The 21,048-nt window shown below is 35.5% G+C and overlaps 1 protein-coding gene across 1 annotated transcript in view; it reads left to right on the forward strand.

Annotated features, from left to right (window-relative positions):
* The window catches only part of diaph2 (diaphanous-related formin 2), a 461,650-nt gene that overhangs the window by 31,816 nt on the left and 408,786 nt on the right, over positions 1-21,048 (forward strand). The window contains exon 6 of the mRNA XM_037675202.1: positions 6,815-6,835. Within this exon, the coding sequence (XP_037531130.1) occupies positions 6,815-6,835 (21 nt within the window). The remainder of the gene's footprint in view (positions 1-6,814; positions 6,836-21,048) is intronic.

A 21,048-nucleotide genomic window follows, 5' to 3' on the forward strand; every position in this document is an offset into this window, starting at 1 on the left:
AGTCAAAATGATTTAAAATTTATTTTTAACAATTGTATTTTTGATTATTTTACTTCCACAAAGCAATCTGTTGGATCAGTTTAATAAACTTTTAGTTCAAACTATTAGTTTTTAAATTACTGATCTGGAAAATAAACCAATGCAAACAAAAGAACTGAGCCATCATTTAAAAATAAAAACATTTATTCAAAAGCATGAATTAAAGTATTGTACTAAAAGTTAACGTTACCTTTGACTAATTAACAGCAAGACAGAGACATAACTATTAAGTACAGAAGCAATTAAATATATTTAAACATGTAATAAGTGTTTGAGCTTACAACTGTAATTATTAGCTTTACTGTGCACATCTTTCTTTTAAACAGGGATGTCCAAAGTGTGGCCTGGGGGCCATTTGTGGCCCTTGGAGTGATTTTGTGTGGCCCACAACTGCAGTTTAGGGATGGTATAATTTTGGCCTGAAGGCTTAAGAGATGTGAAGACCTTTTGCAAATTTAGTGATGATCATTTTTTAAATAATTTTTAGGTTTAACAGCAAAATGGATTAAAAAAATTCTCAAAATGGGCAATATTGTTTAGTACAATCTTTTGGCAATAAATCTATAAAATCAATTAAGTTAAATAAAAAAATAAAACTTTGTTTATGTCTGAATAATTTAGAACACCTTCTCCACCAAAATCAGTAAATTTTGTTATTTTTCCTAAATAAATTTTACGCTGATTTAAAATAAAAAAGAAGAATAAAGTAAAAATATGTACACTTTTTATTATTTATTTACTTATTTATTTAATTCACATTTTTGTGTCTCAACACTCCTTTCATCTTCAAGGTCTTGGTCCACATATGAATCTGTTTGGACACCCCTGTTTTTTATTTAAACTTATTATTATTATTTTTTTTTTTTAATTAACACGACCAACAAGTGGTAGCACTTTTCATATTTACATTATTTCCATCTTTTACAGCTACAGTATATGCATTCCACATTATGTTGACAAAAGAAAATGAGATTGCAATAGTGATACTATCAATAGTTTTATATATATATAGACACCCTGTTAAAATATTATCCATGTGTATTTTTAGTTTTTGGTTAGTATTAACAAAAAAAAATAGATCAATTATTTCATTTTGTACAGTTCATATTATATCAGTCAAACAAAAAGACGCTGAAAATTAATAACCAACAGGTTTGGCAGTTGTCCATCAATGTATGATGAATGAAATTATGGACAACTTTATGAGGTGAGATTCAGATCTTTTTTTAAAAAGGAGAAAGTAATTTCTTTCTCCATTGTTTCCTGAACCTGGTAGCTCTCCCTTGACATAATCATTTATTACCTTCCTCATTGTTATGGTAATTAACTGGCATTATTGATAATGATGATTATCTGAGATGATTGAATTCCTCACAGGGCCCATTATGCTTTGTGAGCTCAGATATTTTATTCAAATGAATAACATAATCCCCGTAGTGAAAGGACAGAGGACAAAATGTGATGTCTGTCTGCACCCTGCTATCACGTTTAATAGGACTGATGGAGGGGTGGGGGTTGAATGTCAGGGATGAAGTACTTGTTCATGCAGATTCATGCAACACTGCACACACAGTTACAATAAAGAAATACATGTACACACACACACGTGTCTCATAGTAATATAACATGTAAAATGACTTATTTCAGTGTAATAGTTTCGTGGAGATCTGCTGTGAGTATGACAACAAGGCGTGCGTTTAACTAATCTGTGCATTGAGAGACTTTGTACATAAAACTGTAACCACACGAGAGACAGGAGCAGACATTTCATCTTACTTTCTAAAGTATATTTAAATTAGCTACAAAACTTTGCAGTATTTTAAATAATTTATAGATGATGTTAAAGCCATCCTAACTTCACTTGTTTTAACAACTATTTTACTGATTTTACAGATATTTTCAAATTGTTTTGGAATGAGGCCCAGGAATTCCAGACTATGTGAAAGTTGAATTTATTGGGGACTGCTTAGTAAAAGGCAGCACCTATTATTATCCACCTGGCAAGGGTTTCTTAACTTTATATCTTACTCATCCATTAACTTTAATGCAGTCCGAACAGCAATGTGTACCCCCACAAATTTTATATCAAAATGACCGGCTCGACACCATAATGTGTGCTATTACTTTTATTGGCGTTTCGAGTTACTATGGCAATGTAATTGGCAAACAAAGACTCTTTTTTTATTAGTATTTTTTCATAGACTCTGGTTGCAAATCAAATATCCAATAGGGCCACCTGAGTGACAAAGGAAAAATATCAGCCAGATATTAAGCTGAAATTTGGTGTGATGGTAGCTGAGTCCAATACCCCATAAATAAAAATAAATAAAAAAAATAAAAAAAATCCAAGATGGCCACCAAAGCTAAATTTAAATGGCTTTAACTCGGCTATTTTTACACATACAGAGCTGAAATTTGGTGAGGTTATAGCTGAGAGCATTCCCCATCACATACTGAATAAACAATAAAAATAAAAATCCAAGACGTTCACCATAGCTTAAAAGACAAAATTACTTTAACTCATTGATATATTGCCATTTTAAGCTGAAATTTGGTATGGTGGTAGCTGAGTGAACCCAAACACATAGTGCTGTCAAGACAAAAATTTTAACTGACCGTCCCACGGCAGTTCCCCATCAGTTTCTCCAGGAGCTTTCTTGTTGCTTGATATTGCTTCATGAACCTTTTATAGCTTGCAAAACCTTACCCTCAACTAATCAAAAAAACTAAACAAAAAAAAAAAAAACTCCAAAAGTTCGATACTTTCTTTTTAATTGGGGAACAATTTAGTTTTGAAAAGCAACTTTACATGGATTTATTAGTCATTTTAGAAACCACGCCAGTTCCTCCATCTTGTCTGACAAAACATGTCCAAACTATGGGTTAACAAGTCTTCCATGTTGCCATTTATAATATTGGTGGTTGGTGAGGATGAGCATGCACTGTGGGCCGAATGTAAAATGTTACTTTGGAAATCTAAATCTGAGTGAATGTGGGACTGGTGCTTTTGGAATATTTTGGGTCATTCTTCTGTCTTACTGTGGTCTTTTCAGTCTTTTAAGTTTACATTTTAATTTTTGTGATTTGTGCAGAGTGGCATCACTATTATTTTATTCCATTTTGTGTATTTATTCTTTTTATAGAAAGATCTGTTTAACAATTTTAAATGGAACAGCTCAACATTTTCACAGCCTTTACAATTCTCTAACTTTGGCATACATATTTAACACTTCGTATTTCTGCCTTAACTAATGGCAAATACTGTTCTTTGGTTCAACTTACTTTTGAAGTAGAAATTTAAAAATCGAAACAATAATTTCTTTTATGTGTATATATCTGTGGAGACCTCAGTCAAACATGTTCTATAAAAAGCAATATCCATGGGGTTCATGCTTCAGATACTTAGTTTATTTCTCACACACCAATCAACCATAAGACCATGATTACTATACATATAGCAAATCTTTATTTTTTTACAACAGTATCTGGTGGTGAGATACATTAGGCAGCAACTGAACCATCTGTACTAAAATATGTGTTTGTTTAAGAGAGAGGTTCAAGAACAACAAGCATGTTTTTTTTAATAAGAGCTAGATTATTAACCAATTGGTGAAGTCATAGCTTTTCTAAAAGTGTATTTTTTTTTACATTACTGATCAGCAGGCAGTGACTTGCAGTGCATTAGGTAATGTTTTTCTGGGAATCCTTGGTTTCCACCATTCATTGTTACTGTAATATGTCAAACTCAACTAAATATTCTAATGCATGTTCAATAATCCAGGTAGAAGAATCGAACAAGGAGTCAGGTCGTCTGGATGAATTCTTCTTGTTGAAACATTTTGTCTTTTATCAAAAGACTTCTTCAGTCTAGACCAGGGCTTTCAACTGGCAACCCACTTCATTCCAGCCCACTTAATAATAATAAAAAAAAAAAAGTTATATTTTTTTTATTTTTGGGGGGAGTTCTGGGTATGGGTTTTGGGTTCTGTTTATTGCATTTATGATTCAATGCAATAAATTAAACACAATTAAAAATGTACCAGATCATTGTAAACGTTGGTTTATTTACATAAAGATTTGAACCGCTGGATGTCCCGAGCTGTTGGCTTTTAGGAACTGTGGAACTGTGGCCCACAGAGCAGTTTTGTTGAACAGCCCTGGTCTAGACTGAAGACTGAAGAAGTCTTTTGGATAAAAGACGAAACGTTGCAACAAGAAGAATCCGTCCAGAGGACCTGACTTAACCTTGTTAGATTAGGTTCAAGTTCAAGTCAAGTTTATTGTCATTCGCATCACATGTAGTACATGGAATGGTGGAATGAAATTATGTACTCAAGGTCCCAGTTACACCTAAAAATAGCATAAATATAAAGTATAAAAAGAAACAGTATACGAGGATCTAAGATATATGCTAAACGAATGTCAAATGGTACGCTAACAGATCTAAGATTTACTAATTATTAACTAATTATTGTTACAAACTTGAGGGTTGCGAATCCTTTAAAACAACCAACTTTCCTTATACTGTCATGAAAGTACAACACGGCAAAAATGTTTCAAGAACAAGTTAAAAACCTCAATATCAAGGTTGAAAAGTGACCTCCATATTCTATATGTAATTGGTTGAGCATATGTTGGACGTGCATAATAAATCCAGTTTATGGAGGTTCCACCTTGCTTTTTACAAGATTTCAATATTTAGGTGCCCGATATAGTTTCTCAAAAGTCTTGAGGAATCATGGTGTTTAGAGCCAAATAGGAAAACATTTTTAATATTTGGCAGGAAGTCATAATTTTATGGCTGATTGAACTGTATCCATCACTAATTCTCGTTAACATATCACATTTGATTTGGACGAGCTGTCTGGAAAAAAGTTTTTATATTATATTACCTTGTTTGCTGTTGCAAAGTATAAGTTTTCAAAATAAAATCAAAGCTTTTTTTTCCAGTCTCTTCTTTCTCTTGTGATGCTACCCCTTTTTCACAGGTTCTAGGCTAAATTAAGAACTCGTTCTTTTTTTTTGCTAGGGGTACCACAGCAGGGGTTTAGCAAATTATCTCCAAGACAAAATGGAATGTCTGTTTCTAAAAGAATTCTGTACTGACCCAGTTCATTTGAATATGAGTTGTACTTTAGTATACTCCAGTTCAGCTTTTGAAGAAGTATTTCTTTGAATGTCTTTGACCATCAGCGTTGCATAAACAGTTGTCTTCCTTTTCACTCTTGTTTTATATTCTTTTCTCTATCTAACTGTGTGCTAACGCAACATAAACTGCAATACAATCATTCTTCTGCTAATACAAATAATACATGCTCAAACAGTATTGTTTAAATATGCATATGCTTTGTTTTATACCAGGAAGATGTGATGTAGTCTTAAAAAGGGATTGCTAATTATACAGTAGCATTATTTTTGAAATACTGGTTTATTTATTGAGTCATCATTGTATATTGTTTGTTTTTATGAGTCATATATTTTCAGAGACCACACAGGCCCTTAATTATTCTAAAGCTGCATGCAGTTAGTTATTATATTACTACAAAGATCATATAATGATTGTATTAGTTTTGCGAGGAGACCCTATATAGTTGTAGCTCGTTACTATTTTTGCTATCTGCCACATGATGTTGAATTCAATGTACCGATTTGCCAGAACAAAACAATTTCTCCTCAAGTTTTTTTTTTCTGATGAGCACACTAAAGATAATGTTTGTTGTTTAATTAAGCTGCATCAATAGGATTAAATTCTACAACTTCTAAATTGTATATATTTTTTTTACTGTCGAAGAATTAGAATTATTAGAAGAATTATTTTTCAGTTTTAGACAATAACACAGCTTTTCCTATTAAGTGAGGTGCATGTGGTAGCACATTAATCTTATTTTTTTATATTTGGTTTAATCTTTTGGTAGACTGATGGAAAAGATAAGCATCGCTTGTGTTTGGAAGTTACAAATAACGAAGTTTCATGCGATTTTATTTATTTATTACTTCTTCAAAAAAGGAAAAAGAAGAATAAAAAACCAAGGTTCTCAGTGTGACCTATAACTTTCTGCAATCAAAATGCAATTCCCCAGAAGCATGTTGCAGAGAGAAGCTCAGCCTCAGATTAGAATACATTTGCTGTGCTAACAGACACCTTCCCACTGTGAAACAAGTCCCACAGTTGCAGTAATGAAAATCGCTTCTGCTACCTGCCACTATTGACAGATAACAAGGTTAAACCCTGGGAATTGTGCTGACTGCACGGGTTCAAGGTAGTTCTGCCACACAAATTTGACATCTGAAGACCAATGGTAATGGCAACAGATTGATTTCAGGCAGGAGAGACCTTCTAGGTTCTGCGCTCACAGTAGCCAACCATCATATTGGGGCAAGAATTTGTGACTATAACAGTCCAGAACAATTTTTATCCTCCCAACCATCACATCAGTATGTTAAATTAATTATTTTTTTATATTCTTGTACATGATATGCAAGTTATTTTATTTTGAAGTTTAAAAGCGGTTTAATTTACTAATGTGATGACATTAAGAATGTCAAATATGAAGAAATTGCAGCGACGCAGACATTATCTTTACGATGCGAGTTCTCTTGCTGGCTTGTATCAGTTTGAGTCTTATGGTGTGTGCTTTATTTGTGTGTAGAATTTTTGTGATGTTACACAGGCACTAATGCTTTAACATGTAATGGACAATTTTCTAGCTTACTAATGATTGTGCTGTTTGTGTCTTTTTGCACAATAACCTTCTCCGCTGATCGCTGCATGCAGATAACTGGGAGCAAAGTTGCGGTAAGTAGCCTATTATTTATTTGGCTTCTAAATCTGTGTCCTTATGTATTTCTGATCTTCTTCAAATCCTGATCTCATACACACATGCACGCACACACACAATTTTGCTGCAAAAAGAAGTTAAGGTCATTTTTCATGACTTAAATTGTAGTTTAAATTGTTGAAGTTACTGATTGGTTTTAATAAAAAAGAAGACACATTGTGCATGTGAATTGTGGCCCTTTGGGGAGTGTGATTTTGAAATTGAACACAAATTAAATTATTTTACTACTCTATTATTACTCTAATATTTCTGCTCTCGCTTTTTTAATAGATTGTTGTGTACCCCCTATTATAGGATCAATAATAAGTTTTACAGATGCAAATTTCACTTGCTTTTTTTTTTTCTTCAGAAGTTGGCTTTAGCCATTTATGAAACTCAACACAGTTTTATCCACATAAGATGCACTCATTGCATGTGTGTGGACAAAATGAACTTACTAAACCACAGTGAACACTTTTATTCTGCCATGAAACAATTCTGTTTACTGTACCATATAGAATAAAAGAAGGCATTTATTGCTAAATGTTTTGAATCAGTTGTAAACGCTATTGTATGCAAAATTAGAGTTAAAGAAGTATTTATTTTCTTAGCAAATTTATTGTGTGAATGTTTTTGAAGCATCACTATTGTGATCCATTTTACTTCCATACATTTTTCGGCGCGTTACCCGTCCCGCAGTTTTCTAGCTATTTCAACAAATCATAAATCAAAACGTTCAGCTCTTTCAGGACAATCCTGCTGTGACTTTTGGTTTTGGTGCAATTTTAGCTTTTTGAAATATTTAGCCTTTTCTGCCATTTTTTCCTCATAGGAAATGAATCGAGCTCATTTTACATCCTTAAAATCTTTAGATGTGTTTACAACTTTTTACTGCTCCTTTCACATTTTGTGCTGGTTCAGCTTCTTTTAGCTTCCTTCTGCAAATTTAAGCATTCTTTCAACTAATTTCAGCTGGTTTTTTTTTCGGCTGTTTTGTGATCCTTTCCGATTCTTTCTGCTAATTACAACATTTTTGTGCTTCTTCTAACTTCTTTCTGCCAATTTCAACTTCTTATGCTCCTTTCAGCTTATTTCTGCAATATTCATCTTTTTCTGCTATTTCAGTTACTATTTAGCTGATTTTATGCTAACTTTAGTTTTTTCAGCACATTTCACTTTTTTTTTTTTTACACTAATTTCACCTTTTTTCAGTCTAATACAGCAAAACATTTGCTCTTTCCACTTCCTTCTGGTAATTATACTTCTTTCTGCTTTTTTAGCTACTTTTCAGCTGTATTTTGTTGTTGTTGTGGTTGCTAATTTCAACTTTTTTCAGATAATTTCTACTTTTTTGTGCCAATTTCTGCTTCTTTCAGCCTAATTGGACAAACGTGTTCTGCTTTCTTCTGTTAATTTAAGCTTGTTCTACCCTGTCAGCTACATTTTTAGCCTTTATTTTGTGTGATAATTTTAGCCTTTTTCAAATAAATTCACATTTTTCATGGCAGTTTCTGCTGCTTTCAGCCTAATTAACTTATTTCAGCTAATTTCAACATGTCATGCTCCTTTCAGCCTAATTATACTAGTTTCAGCCATTTCTTATATTTCAACTACTATTTAGCTATTTTAATGCTAATTTGAGCTTTTTCAGCCAATTTCACATTTTTTTAGCTCGTTTTAGCTCTTTCCACTTCCTTCTGATAATTTAAGCTTCTTTCAGCTACTTTTCAGCAATTTTTTTTGTTGCTAATTTCAGCGTTTTTTTAATTATTTCCTAATTTTTGTGCTAATTTTGGGTTTTTTAAACCTATTTAATCTATGTGTTCTTTCAACTAATTTAGGCTTGTTCTTCCATTTCAGCATGTTTTTTTTGTTAATTTCAGCTTTTTTTCTGCAATTTCTTCAGCAATACGCAGGAAATGCAATTTTCTTGTTCTTTTTGTTGTTGTCATTTTAATTAAACTTGTTCAGAAACGTGGGGAAACATCTAAATTATTTTCTTGTCAGAATATCAAATGATCTTTTTGTTACACTTAAATGTCACAGACTTTTTAATCATAAAAAGGCTTGCCTTTAGTTTTTGAAGAGCTCTTTTCAGATTTCAAAAAAATCTATAAAAACACTCGTACAGTAATGGTTTGACAAGTGTGGGATTACCACTTTAAATTGTGTCATTTTAAGGGTTCTTTCGTTGCCTTTTGAGAACTTCACAAGGATTAAGAGGATTGTAAAGCCAAGCAGAAGAACACACAAGGTTAAGCGGTGCACTGTGACCCGGCCTCTGAGCTGGCCATGCTCACACACAAACCTTGCTCTTTGAGCCATTTTACACAGACATTTTGTATTGATTGCATTTTTTTCAGCCTTTGTTAAACTGCTCTTTTGTGCCTGGTTATTTCTGTGGGCGCGAAGAGTTTATCAGCTTGGCTTGTGTGGATGGCTATAGAGTAGGTTTCAGCTGTAATGGCTATATTGTGTTCAGTAAATAGAAAGGACAAAATTACTTCAGCTTCGATCATGACCGCTCATCTAAGATGTGGAGACCTTGTTTCAGAATTTCTGCAAAACCATTTAAAAGATACCAGAGGTCCTGGTTCTCAATAAGTTTCTTTCAACTCAAAAGCTCACAGAAGTGTTTGACCTGCAACTTTTAACCTCTGTGACATTTCTGAAGACTAAAGACTGAGAATGTTGAGCTGTCTTTTTAAAAACTCCTCTGAATTAGAAAAAGAAAATCAATGTATTTAGCTACGTTGGCCAGTTGTGGGCTAGTGAAGTCCCTGCTTTGCTGGCAGATTGTTATTTTCATTTTTCATGTCGTTAGTGTGCATTGATACAGTAAGTGTGATCAGATGTGCTAGAAGGAAAGTGTTAGAACTGTCCATAGGGAAGTCTAACTCCTCTTTTTCAGAAATTCAGCACCACTTTCTCCTTTCCTAGGAAAACGTGATCTCAAATTAAAATCTTATGATTTTACTTTCATCAATTCTGACCATTGCAGAAGTGTAAGACAGCTCTACAACAAGGCTTATTTTTATTGGGATGTCTGAAAGCAAAATTGAGGAAAATTTGAGCAGAACAGCAAGGTTATGATATTCCTGCATGTAGACTCAGAGAACCCATTTTATTTTGACTAGGGATGCACAATATTATCGGCATGGTATTGGTTTCGGCTGATATTACCGATAAAGTTAAACATCGGACATCGGCCATTCCATCAAAGTAACTCACCGATATAAAAGGCTTTGGTTTTAAGTTAATTATTAATTAAAAAAAAAAACTATCAAGTATATATCTTAATGCTACTACTTATGCACTTTTCACTTGTCACTTGTGAACAGGTGGAGTTTAGATTTGTAAAAATTTACAAATTTGCACTGTTCGAGTGTTGTCATTGTATTAGAGAGTAAATGTCATGAATACATTTGACATTAAACACAATCCAAGTTGAAGTGTTACATCATTTTCATCCCACTTTTTGGCATCTGCATTTGGTAGCAGGCCAAAATGACAAAGCCCATGCAGAATAATGTAGTATTTTAATTCCACAACAGAGAAAGCTATGTAGTCTCTGTAAGTAGGTCTTGGAAAAAAATATTGGTATTGGTATTGGTTATCGGCCAAATAAGTTTTAATATATTGGCATATCGAATATCGGCCAAAAATCCAGTATCGTGCATCCCTAATTTTGACCTCTTTAAAGAGTTTGCTGCAGCATCTTGTTGACCTCTACAATGGTTTTAGAAAATAAGGGTCCGTAAGCAATAGCCTGGTTTACGTCACAAGTCAAAGTCCATCTGTCAGTGCCTGCTGCAGTGTTAAAAGTAGACTTCCATCTTGTCTTGTCGGTCGACAGACTCTGCATCTCAGAATGCTGTTGAGACGTACAGAGCGATAGGGTGCGCGATCCATTTGTTAAAAAAAAACAACAAAAAAAAACAGTGATGAAACATTTCCAGACCTCAGGAAATGATCAATACCTGTACAACTGGGCAGATGAATTCTTAGCTGCTGGTCATCTCTAAAATGTCAGGTTGTGATGGTAAATGTAGTTGTGTAAACAGCTTCTCTGTGTGTTGTTGTCAGTGCGGAGGTTTGACTGATGAAGCCTAAAATGCTTCTAACTTAAGAGGAAAGGTCACCGGATCTTTGTATAGTTGCACTAGCTGATCCAGTATTTTTGTATAACTATTACGCATGACTGTATGTATTTAAACCTCTCCCTAAAAAATATACATATATTTATTGTATATATATCGAGGCTAAAAGAAAGTCAAGGCATCCCACTACCATTACTGTTTACCTCCTAAAACTACATACCTCAAAATATTTTTTGTTTAAAACAAGTACTGTATTAAATGTTGTGTTTAGGGTTGAGCAGATTTGATGTGGCACATGTCCTTGGTCCTTTAAAAGAACGGCAATGAAAAATTAATCAATTGAGTTTGCCTCCCATGCCCTGAGCCAGTGTTCACCATAGATTCTATTTTAAATTAAGATCAAGGGAACATTTTCTGAAGGGAACTATTTGAATAAGATAATTCTTTGATTGGCTGAAAGCTTATTTTAGAGTTCATCTGACTGCCATAAAGGTAGACTGAGACATGTCAGGGATGATTTTTCGAACATTTTACTTTTAAATAGGTGGGTTGGATATGAATTCTTCTACGAATTTAAAGGGTTTTAAAAAAAAAAAAGTCTGCTCCACCTATTCGGTTGTTTTAAAATAATCTAAAGAAAAAACATATTTTTTGCTTCCTGCTGATAGGGAGTTTTGGAGCACAAAGTGTATGCATCAGAAATACTCTCAAGTTGGAAGTATCAATAGAGGTCCAGAACTGTGTATGCCGTTTGATTTTACTCAGACGATCCTCGACTCAAACAATAAAGTGTTTACTGTGCCAGTTTTCTAATACATGCAGTCTGATGCAAGAATGCATTTACATTTAAAAAAGGTTCAAAATTAAACAACAAAAAACTTCCTTTTGCTGCTGAAGGGCATACGTGACATTATATGTCAAGTCAAATTTTATTGTTATAAAATAACTAGCATTTCTTCCCTCTTTCTTTTTAGAAAACTGACCTGCTATCTTCTTCATTCTCGAGGTCACAGACACTTCGACTTTGCACCTGTCACCTCTTGCAAACACGACAGCTCAGGAGTGGCTCGAGGAAATTACATTATATCTGTAGAAGTTCGCTTGGTATCATGGACTGGCTAGAAAATTAATATTGAAGGTTAAAAGTATGATCTCACAAAATATTTATATTGCTAAATTGCTAAATAGTTGTTATGCTGTGTACAGTAGAACACAAGGATTCAAGGATTCAAGCTTCTTTATTTGTCATACACACCACATGTGGTACATGTGGTGGAACAAAATTATGTACATAGAGTCCCAGTTAACAAAAGTATTAAACTGTAAAAGAAAAACAGTAATACAATCTAAGATATGAACTAAGAAAAATGTTAACTAAAAATGCACTGTGCACTAGTAGCATAAAAACAATACGCCGAACAGCAGCACAAACATGAGTCTGTGTGAGCAGATGAGCAGGAATTAACATGGCAACATGAAACAGATCAGCAGCGTGATGTGTTTTTTTCCACTGTGATTATCCTGGTTAGATATTAATGAGTCTAACAGCCTCAGGGTAGAAGCTGTTCCTCAGTCTAGTGGTTCTACACTTAATGCTCCTTAACCTCCTTTCTGAGGGGAGCAGGGCAAAAAGTGTGTGTGCTGGGTGAGCGGGGTCCTTCATGATGCAGGTGGCCCTCTTCCTGCATTTGGAGGTGCAGATGTCTGTGATGGTGGGGAGGCTGACTCCCAACAGACTTCTGTGCAGCCTTCACCACTCTCTGCAAACATCGTGAATTAAATAACAACTTCTTGAATTAAGCGAACAACTCGTCATATCACTACTCTTTTTTTCAGAAAATCAGCCATAATAAATATTTAGGACTGATGCTTGTAAGCAATCATCTTTTTCTTGAATGACAAAGTGGCCGAGCAGATGTATGTTTGATGTGTGTGACTGCTACTTGTCTTATTTGTTCTGTATGTGAATAAATATACAATAGACATGCCATGAGATATTCAACTAAATGTCTATGGCATTTGGTAGATGTATACATGGAGCAAATTAAACAACAACATACAACGACCTATAAAACAATGACTACTTCATAACATGCAAGGAATTTTTTGCAAGGGAGACTCAGGCTTCCCTTACAAAAAATGTCTGTGATTTTAATGGGATTTGCCTGATTACATAAAGGTTAATAATATAAAAATAAGAAATATTTTAAAACAGCAACCTAATTTTGCTGGATAATCAGTTTTTGTACCTCACTGAATATTCACTACATGCAGTCTAGACTGTATTTGCTTGAGTGATTAAACAGCTTTTTTGTTCTTCGGATTCTTTGCTAGTTCAAAAAGCTAATAAATTACCAGATTTTTTACTTTAATTTCTAAGGGTCTACATCAGTGATGAAAGATACTATAAGTATCTTTATTTAACATTTTGATCCTACCATCAAAATGAACAAGAACACATTAAAAAAAGATGCAACATCCTATTTGATACTTTTGCAGATATTTTACCTCTAATTTGCGACGCTACCCCCCATCTCTTGGACTTACAATATTTATTTACTTCAAGAAAAGAGTGCATAGGTTTTGTAAAAGCTGTACGTTTTAATCTCAGTTTATGCCTCTGTTTCTGCCATAACTGAAGCTACAGGGAGACAAAGCAGAACAAGAAACATTTGTAGGCAAGTGCCCAATTACTAGTGCAGACAGTACATGTTAAAAGGTTGTATCTCCCACACAGGTTCTTAAGAAAAGTTCACTTTGAGAATAGAAATGCTAGGTCTCTGATTACCCAATTTCCTTGTAAATAACAAGGCATGACTCGTGCCTCGTGTCATGCAATGTTTTCCTTAACAATCGTCATAATGACTTTTCAATTAATGCTGCCTTTTTGCTGAATGACTTGTCTTCAGGCATTCATGGTTGAACTGACCTTTGCCAGCTGCAGAAGAAGCTAGAGTTCAGTTGTGACAAGAGGGTGAACTGTGTGGGAGAGATTAGGTCGACAACAGCTCCAACTAGAGAAACAATAACACTTTCCTACGAGCATATATTTATATATTCTTTCTCTGTATATTCGCACGTCTCCTTTCAAAACACCACGTCTTTTCGTTTTGAAGCCAGCAACAATCATTCCTCTTCAATCAAAAGAGGAGAGCTGAATCTTGTTATTTTTGAAGGGAACATGAAAGTCTGAAGTGGTCACAGTATGCTGAAATTGGGTTGAACAGTGGCTGTGGCAGAGCTTTATAGTTTCTCTGTGAATGTGTTTGCCTGCACTTGTGGTAAGTAGCACAATTTTTCTGTGTTTTTCCAGGAGTCTTGAATACTATGGTTTGGATTTAGATACTGAGCAGGAGAAATAGACTGTATATTTCAGACAGGGGCAGGAGGGAGATAAGGGCTTCTTAGTTCTGTTGATTGCATATTCTGTAAATTTTATATACTGTATGCACATCCCCACACAAGTGATGGAGCTTGTGAATACTAGCTCTGCTCAGTTGTACGTCTCTCCCCCACAGCTCTGTCACACACTCAACAACACCGTTGGCATGCTCAGCTCGGCAGGAGGCTCCTGCGGGGCTGCATTAGGCTCCATAAACTTTATAGCATATTTTTACAACCCTACTCTCTGTATGCACCCACCATCACATCTTACCACATCAGCTTTAACTGTTCACACAGCTGTGAAATTCTGTGTATCCCCATGTTTTATGGTTGCTTGCTCCTCCAGTCACTCCTGATTTCTTTATTTGTATTTTTTTTTTAAATCTGAGATAGTCTACATCTGTTTAAACTTAGTAAATTATTGGCTTTGGCTGATGGAGCCTTTTATCTAAACGTGATATTTGTGAAACAAAAACAGTTTCAGTATGTGAGGATCTGCATTGGACAAAGTGATAAAATGCTTCCAGCTATTGCCTTACTGAGTTCTCTTGTTTTGTGCGTTTTTATTCATTACAAATGCAGTCTTTACTTTTAGTTGTATTTTTATATATTTAAGCAATAAAAACCAGACAGATTGTGTTTTTTTTAAGGGCAAGGAAAACAACTTAACAGCTGTTGCAGGAACCAATAATACATGACATTTTTGATTCAATTCAGTCTATTTATATAGCACCAAATCACAACAAAGTTGTCTCAGGGCACTTTACAGGAACGTTCACATACATAGAAAAGCCAATTAGTAAAGTTCTCTATCTAAGGAATCTAGCAGACGCGTTGAATCTTCACTTCGTTGCAGTCTCCCATCCTGAGCAAGCCCAATGGCAACAGCAGAAATGAAAAACTCCCTTTTTAAAAGGAAGAAACCTCCAAGCTCAGGACAAGTGTCCGTCTGCTTTGACCGGCTGGGTTTGAGAGGACAGAAAGGAGAGGCAAACGAACACAGAATGGTAGGTCCAGATATAGGTGCAGGTGTATTGAAAGACAAAAAACACATGTTAAGGATTAAAAAAATTACAAATACAAAACAGGTTGAGCAGAGTAAGTAAAGACAGTAGTACAGTGAAAAGATGGGGTCAGTTTGTCCTCCAGCAGTTTAAGCCTATAGCAGCATAACTTAAGGGACAGCTCAGGAAACCAAAGTCAACCCTAACTATAGGATTTAGCAAAAAGGAAAGTCTTAAGCCCAGTCTTAAAACTTGACAGTGTGTCATCCCTATGGACAGAAACTGGAAGTTGGTTCCACACGAGAGGAGCCTGCTAACTGAAAGCTCTGCCTCCCATTTTGTTTTTGGAAACTCTAGGAACTGCGAGTAAGCCTGCAGTCTGAGAGCAAAGTGCTCTGTAGGGAAAATATGGAACAATAAGATCTTTAATATAAGATGGAGCTAGGTTGTTGAGAGCTTTGTAGGTTAGAAGTAAGATTTTGAATTCAATTCTGGATTTGACAGTGAACCAATGGAGAGAAGCTAAAACTGGAGAGATGATCTCTCCCACTAACCCCAGTTAAGACTCTGGCAGCAGCATTTTGAATCAACTGAAGATGTTTTAAAGAAGTATTTGGACATCCAGATAATAAACCATTGCAATAGTCCAGTCTAGACGTGACAAATGCATGAACCAGTTTTTCTGCATCATTTTTTTAATGATCCTGGGAATTCAGTTACATTGAAAGTGTATTTATTAGTCTCTTAACTCTTCTTATAACCTACCAGAATTTTGGTAGCAGCTTACCAATTAGCCAACTGATCCATTCAGCACAACCGTGTGCTAACAAGGTACAGTCTCTGCTTATCAGCTGCAGTTCTTTCACAGCTCTGTCATACTTGGACGCACAACAGTAAAGACACAAAATTACCTCATCAGCAGCCATGTTCCACTTGATTCCCAAGATAGTTCTCTGCTGTAAAGATTGGTGACATGATCAAGGCAAGATCACTTGCTGTGTTATTGTCTGGCTTTGAATTTTTTTTTGTATGCGCTTGAAAGAGATTTTCCATCGTTTTAAATGGTAGGCTTTAAGCCGTAGCACTCGTTAGCTGTTAACTCACTATGTGGCTCATCTTTCCTGCTTTGTGAATAAATGAGTGGAAGAATAACTGACTGTAAATTAGTCAGCTCATGCTAGATGTAATGACAAATGCCACTGTGACTTTAAGTTTGGTTGGAAAAAATAAAGTTCAACTGTGCTGAAGTATGAGAGCCTTATTTAGCTGTCACTACCTTTTCCTGATGATTGTTGGTTGCTTTCATGCACAGTGTACGCTGCCAAAATAGGTACAGTTTTATTGTAAATTACTGTACAATTTGTTCACATACTATATACTATGCTAAGAGTCAAGTTTCAAGGTTCTTTATTGTCATTCGCATCACATGTGGTACATGAGGTAGAACAAAATTGTGTCCTCAAGGTCCCAGTTACACCCAAAATAGCAAAAATATAAAAACGGAACAGTATACAAGGATCTAAGATGTACGCAAAACAATAATAATGTAATATAAAACATGTATTAAAGATGTTTTTATGTGTGCAAAATATTATTATTGAGATTTCGTTAAATTCAAGAGCAGATCATCCGTAATCATTGTCTCAGCAACAGTCTGTCTGCAACAGCTGCCGTTCTCTGACCAGAACTGCAGTACTCAAGTTCAGCACTTGGTGGGAGTGGATGGCCATTACATTTTCTGCTTTATTGGTGCACTACACAGTTCTGAAAAGACTGTGTTGATAAGGAACTGACCTACATGGTTTCTTTGAAGCCATGAAACACCAGGCATTGATACTATTTGTTAAAATCTGATATTTAAGGAGGACAAAGCGTGACATTCTTGAATATGTATTAGTGTAATTTCCTGGATTTCTACTTTCACTTTGCTAATATTGATAGAGAAGAACAAAAGATGACTACAAGTAGTTTCACCAGTTTATTTATTTTTTCCTGAAGAAGATACAAAATTGACACTGTGGCATTCACATGGTCATTTTTATTTCCAGTGTTTACTTACACGATGAGATCTTGTACGGAAGTATGCGTTACTTTGTTATTAACAACAATTGTTTTTTGACAATAAAAAAATGAATTTATTTCTCACAGATGAACCGATGACGCCCCTCGCCAATAACATTTAATTTGCAAAACATCACTCGTTCATATATCGACTTTCCTTCTGGTTATATTATGCTCAACACTATGCAATATGTCTACACATACAGACTGTGTAAATGTTGCTGACCAAGAGCAGCTGAAGAGATATCTTTGCCCGCCAGCACATGCTGTCTTCTGTATTATAGCTCCTTCCACCTTGTCATTCATCTCAGGTGCTAACATGCCACATCAATTTTTAATACACAACCATGTGGCGTTGTTGCTTTTTCTTAGGTAGTAATTCACCAAGCAAATGTGAGGAAAAAATAAAGCGCATAATAGTAGTAATTTCATCCCTGCTGTTATTTTCACATACGTTGTAAAGGCATTTTGGCTCTATCAATTGGTAGTCAGAGTAAATCAAGCACTCTGTTAGAATGAGACCAATTGTCTGATATTGGCCAGAGGTCTATTTGATGGCAGATGTATAGTGTTCTAAATGATGATGTCCTTGGTGTTGGCAATGAACACAGCATGAGAGGTGACATCCAATCATACCAAGGTGGTTGACCTGTCTCTTTATGTCCTGAGTGGTCCTGAGAAATTATGTTTTTAATCCTGATTGGAAGGAATGCCTTCCTTACACCTGAGCTGTTGGCCTTCAGTCACAGATAGCCTGCAACTGCATGTGATTAAATGCACAGAACCTTACAACAGAGACCCCCGATGTGTATAATTACATCATCAATTAATAGGACAAGCAGCAAATTCATTGTCATGTGTGAGGTGTTTTTCTTCCGCCTTGTCAAGATTTCCCATGTTAGCTTTCAGTTGGCTGTCTCTGCTGCCGATGGGCGTTGTTTGCTACGTTGTTTGTGTCACCTCACACGTCTCTGTATGAGGAGGAGAAATTTGCCACTACAGAAGATCGAAAGTGAGAAGGAAGAAGTTCCTTCCAAGCCCTTCAACTAGAACAAAAGAATGGGAAAAATCTTGATATTATTATCCCTGCTACGTCTTCTGAGTTTCTGATATAAATGAACTAAAGGTTCTAAAATTGTCATTTGAATTATGCCTTTCATCTCCCCATGGTTTTTAGTGAAGCAGTTCAGCCCAAGTCTCTGGTGAATGTTTTTTTCTTCTCCTGTTTGCATTTCTGAACAAGCGCCATAACTGTAATGAATTCTATTATTTTAAAACCAATTACTGCTAGTTGGAAGCTTTTTCACCGCTACCGTTGTACTCTCAGAGGAGTAGAGCTGTTGTAGTGTAGACTGCACTCAAACTCTGATACGTTTCTCCCTTTTCCCTAACCACCCGTACTAATGTAGTCTTCTAGTGTGTACAGTATCTGTCCCATACAGACAGCACATCTATTTGAATGACGTGTTAGTGATATATGAAAACTATCAAAGTCAAGGATGTGCTTAAAAAAGAAACGAGTCAAAATAAAACATAAATGGCAACAAGGCATCTTTATTTTTTTTCATGTAGATTGCATGTACCAGTAATATTGATGATTAACACGTTTAAGCTTATTCCAATTTGACGTACTTGAATTCTTTAGGGGCAGCACGGTGGCACAACTGGTAGAGCTGCTGCCTCTCAGCGAGCAGGTCCTTGGTTCAAACCCCGGTCCAGGGGCTTTTATGGGTGGAGTTTGCTTGTTCTCTCAGTGCATGCGTGGGTTTTCTCCGGGTGCTCCGGTTTCCTCCCACAGACCAAAGACATGCATGTTAGGCTGATTGGTAACTCTAAATTGTCCCTTGGTGTGAGTGAGAGAGTGAATGGTTGTTTGTCTTGTTTGTCTCTATGTGACCCTGTGATGGACTTGCGGCCCGTCCAGGGTGTACCCCGCCCCTCGCATAGTGATTGCTGGACATGGGCACCAGCGACCCCCGTGACCCAAAATGGAATAAGCGGGTAAAGATAATGGATGGATGGATGAATTATTTAGAATGTTCAGACACTTTAGACTCATGTATGGGAAGTGTAAATGCTAGATATGTGCCCTTACAGCATGAAATATTTTCAATTCAATTCAGTTTATTTATATAGCGCCAAGTCACAACAGAAGTCATCTCAGGGCACACAGCATAAACATTCACATATATAAAAAGTATGTTAACACTATTTATCTGAAGAGCAGATTGATTTGAATTTAACTTCATCGCAGAACTCTCATCTTGAGCAAGCCCAGAGGCAACAGGGGAAAGGAAAAACTCCCTTGTGAGGAAGAAACCTTTAGCAGAACCAGGTTCAGGACAATCGGCCATCTGCTTCAACCGACTGGGTTTGAGAGGAACAGAAAGGAGGAACAGATACACAATGGCAGGTCGAGAATCACATCAAGATAGAAATAGTATCAAATGAAAACTATTCAATTTTAACAATTCATTTAAGGAAATGAGGTCAAGTTGTCCTCCAGTAGTTTAAGCCTAAGGTAGCATAACAAGCCAACCCTAACTATAGGATTCATCAAAAAGGAAAGTCTTAAGCCCAGTCTTAAAACTGGACAATGTGTCAGCCTCATGGACAGAAACTGGAAGTTGGTTCCACAAGAGAGGAGCCTGATAAATGAAAGATCTTCATCCCATTCTGCTTTTGGAAACTCTAGGAACCGCAAGTAAGCCTGCAGTCTGAGAGCGAAGTACTCTGTTAGAAAAATATAGAACAATAAGCTCTCTAATCTAAGATGGAGCTAGGCTGTTGAGAGCTTTGTAGGTAATATGATCTACCCAGGAGGGTAAGGGTTGGGCAAAAAATAAAATGTAGACATTTCAGCTTGATTTACAATAAGTTCAAAATGGTGGATGGTAGGACTGTAAATTAAGAGGTGTCAATGTTAGATCTCATTAGATCTGTCTTCATGATAACCATCACACATTTTTGCTCTAAATTAACCAAAAGGCCTTGAAGGTTTGACAACTGAGAGCCTGATTATAAAGGCTTTTATAAATTAAATGTAGTTTTAGTCTATTCATTACAGTGTTGTATAAAGAAACATATAAATCAAACACAGGGCCTGTGATAATAACTAACATTTCTAAAGTTATTTTTTATTATTAATTCTTTCCTTTTTCCTGTATTATATATAATTGATGCTTCATGGTTTAACAGAGGAATATTCTTTAAACCAAAAAAAATTGTACATAATTATGATTCATGATCGCTAAAGACTCGTGCTCTTTTTATGAAGGCTGTTAAGATTATTTTTAATGTTGCTTTCAGTAACATTTTTTTAATGCTAAAAACTAATTGGATTCAGTTTCTATGTTCAGTGGTTCCTTGAGGTAGATCTTTTTGTTCACTTTGCTTCTATTTTTTTTGTTTTTGAAAATAAATAAATACATAAATAAATAAATAAAAACATGAATATCTAACCTGTGGTATGCTCTTCCAATTTCTACATTTGGGAGTTGTGCCAACCTCTAGAGAACTGCAAAATGATTTTTAATCTTGCTTGAACTTACTACAAGAAATGAGTATGCTTCCATCTGCACAGACACATAGGCTGGAAGCAAGCAGGAGAGAGAAAACAGGGATTAGACACGTCTACTCATT

This window comes from Nematolebias whitei, chromosome 4, assembly GCF_014905685.2.
Source record: "Nematolebias whitei isolate Nwh7 chromosome 4, NemWhi1, whole genome shotgun sequence".
Lineage (NCBI taxonomy): Eukaryota > Metazoa > Chordata > Actinopteri > Cyprinodontiformes > Rivulidae > Nematolebias > Nematolebias whitei.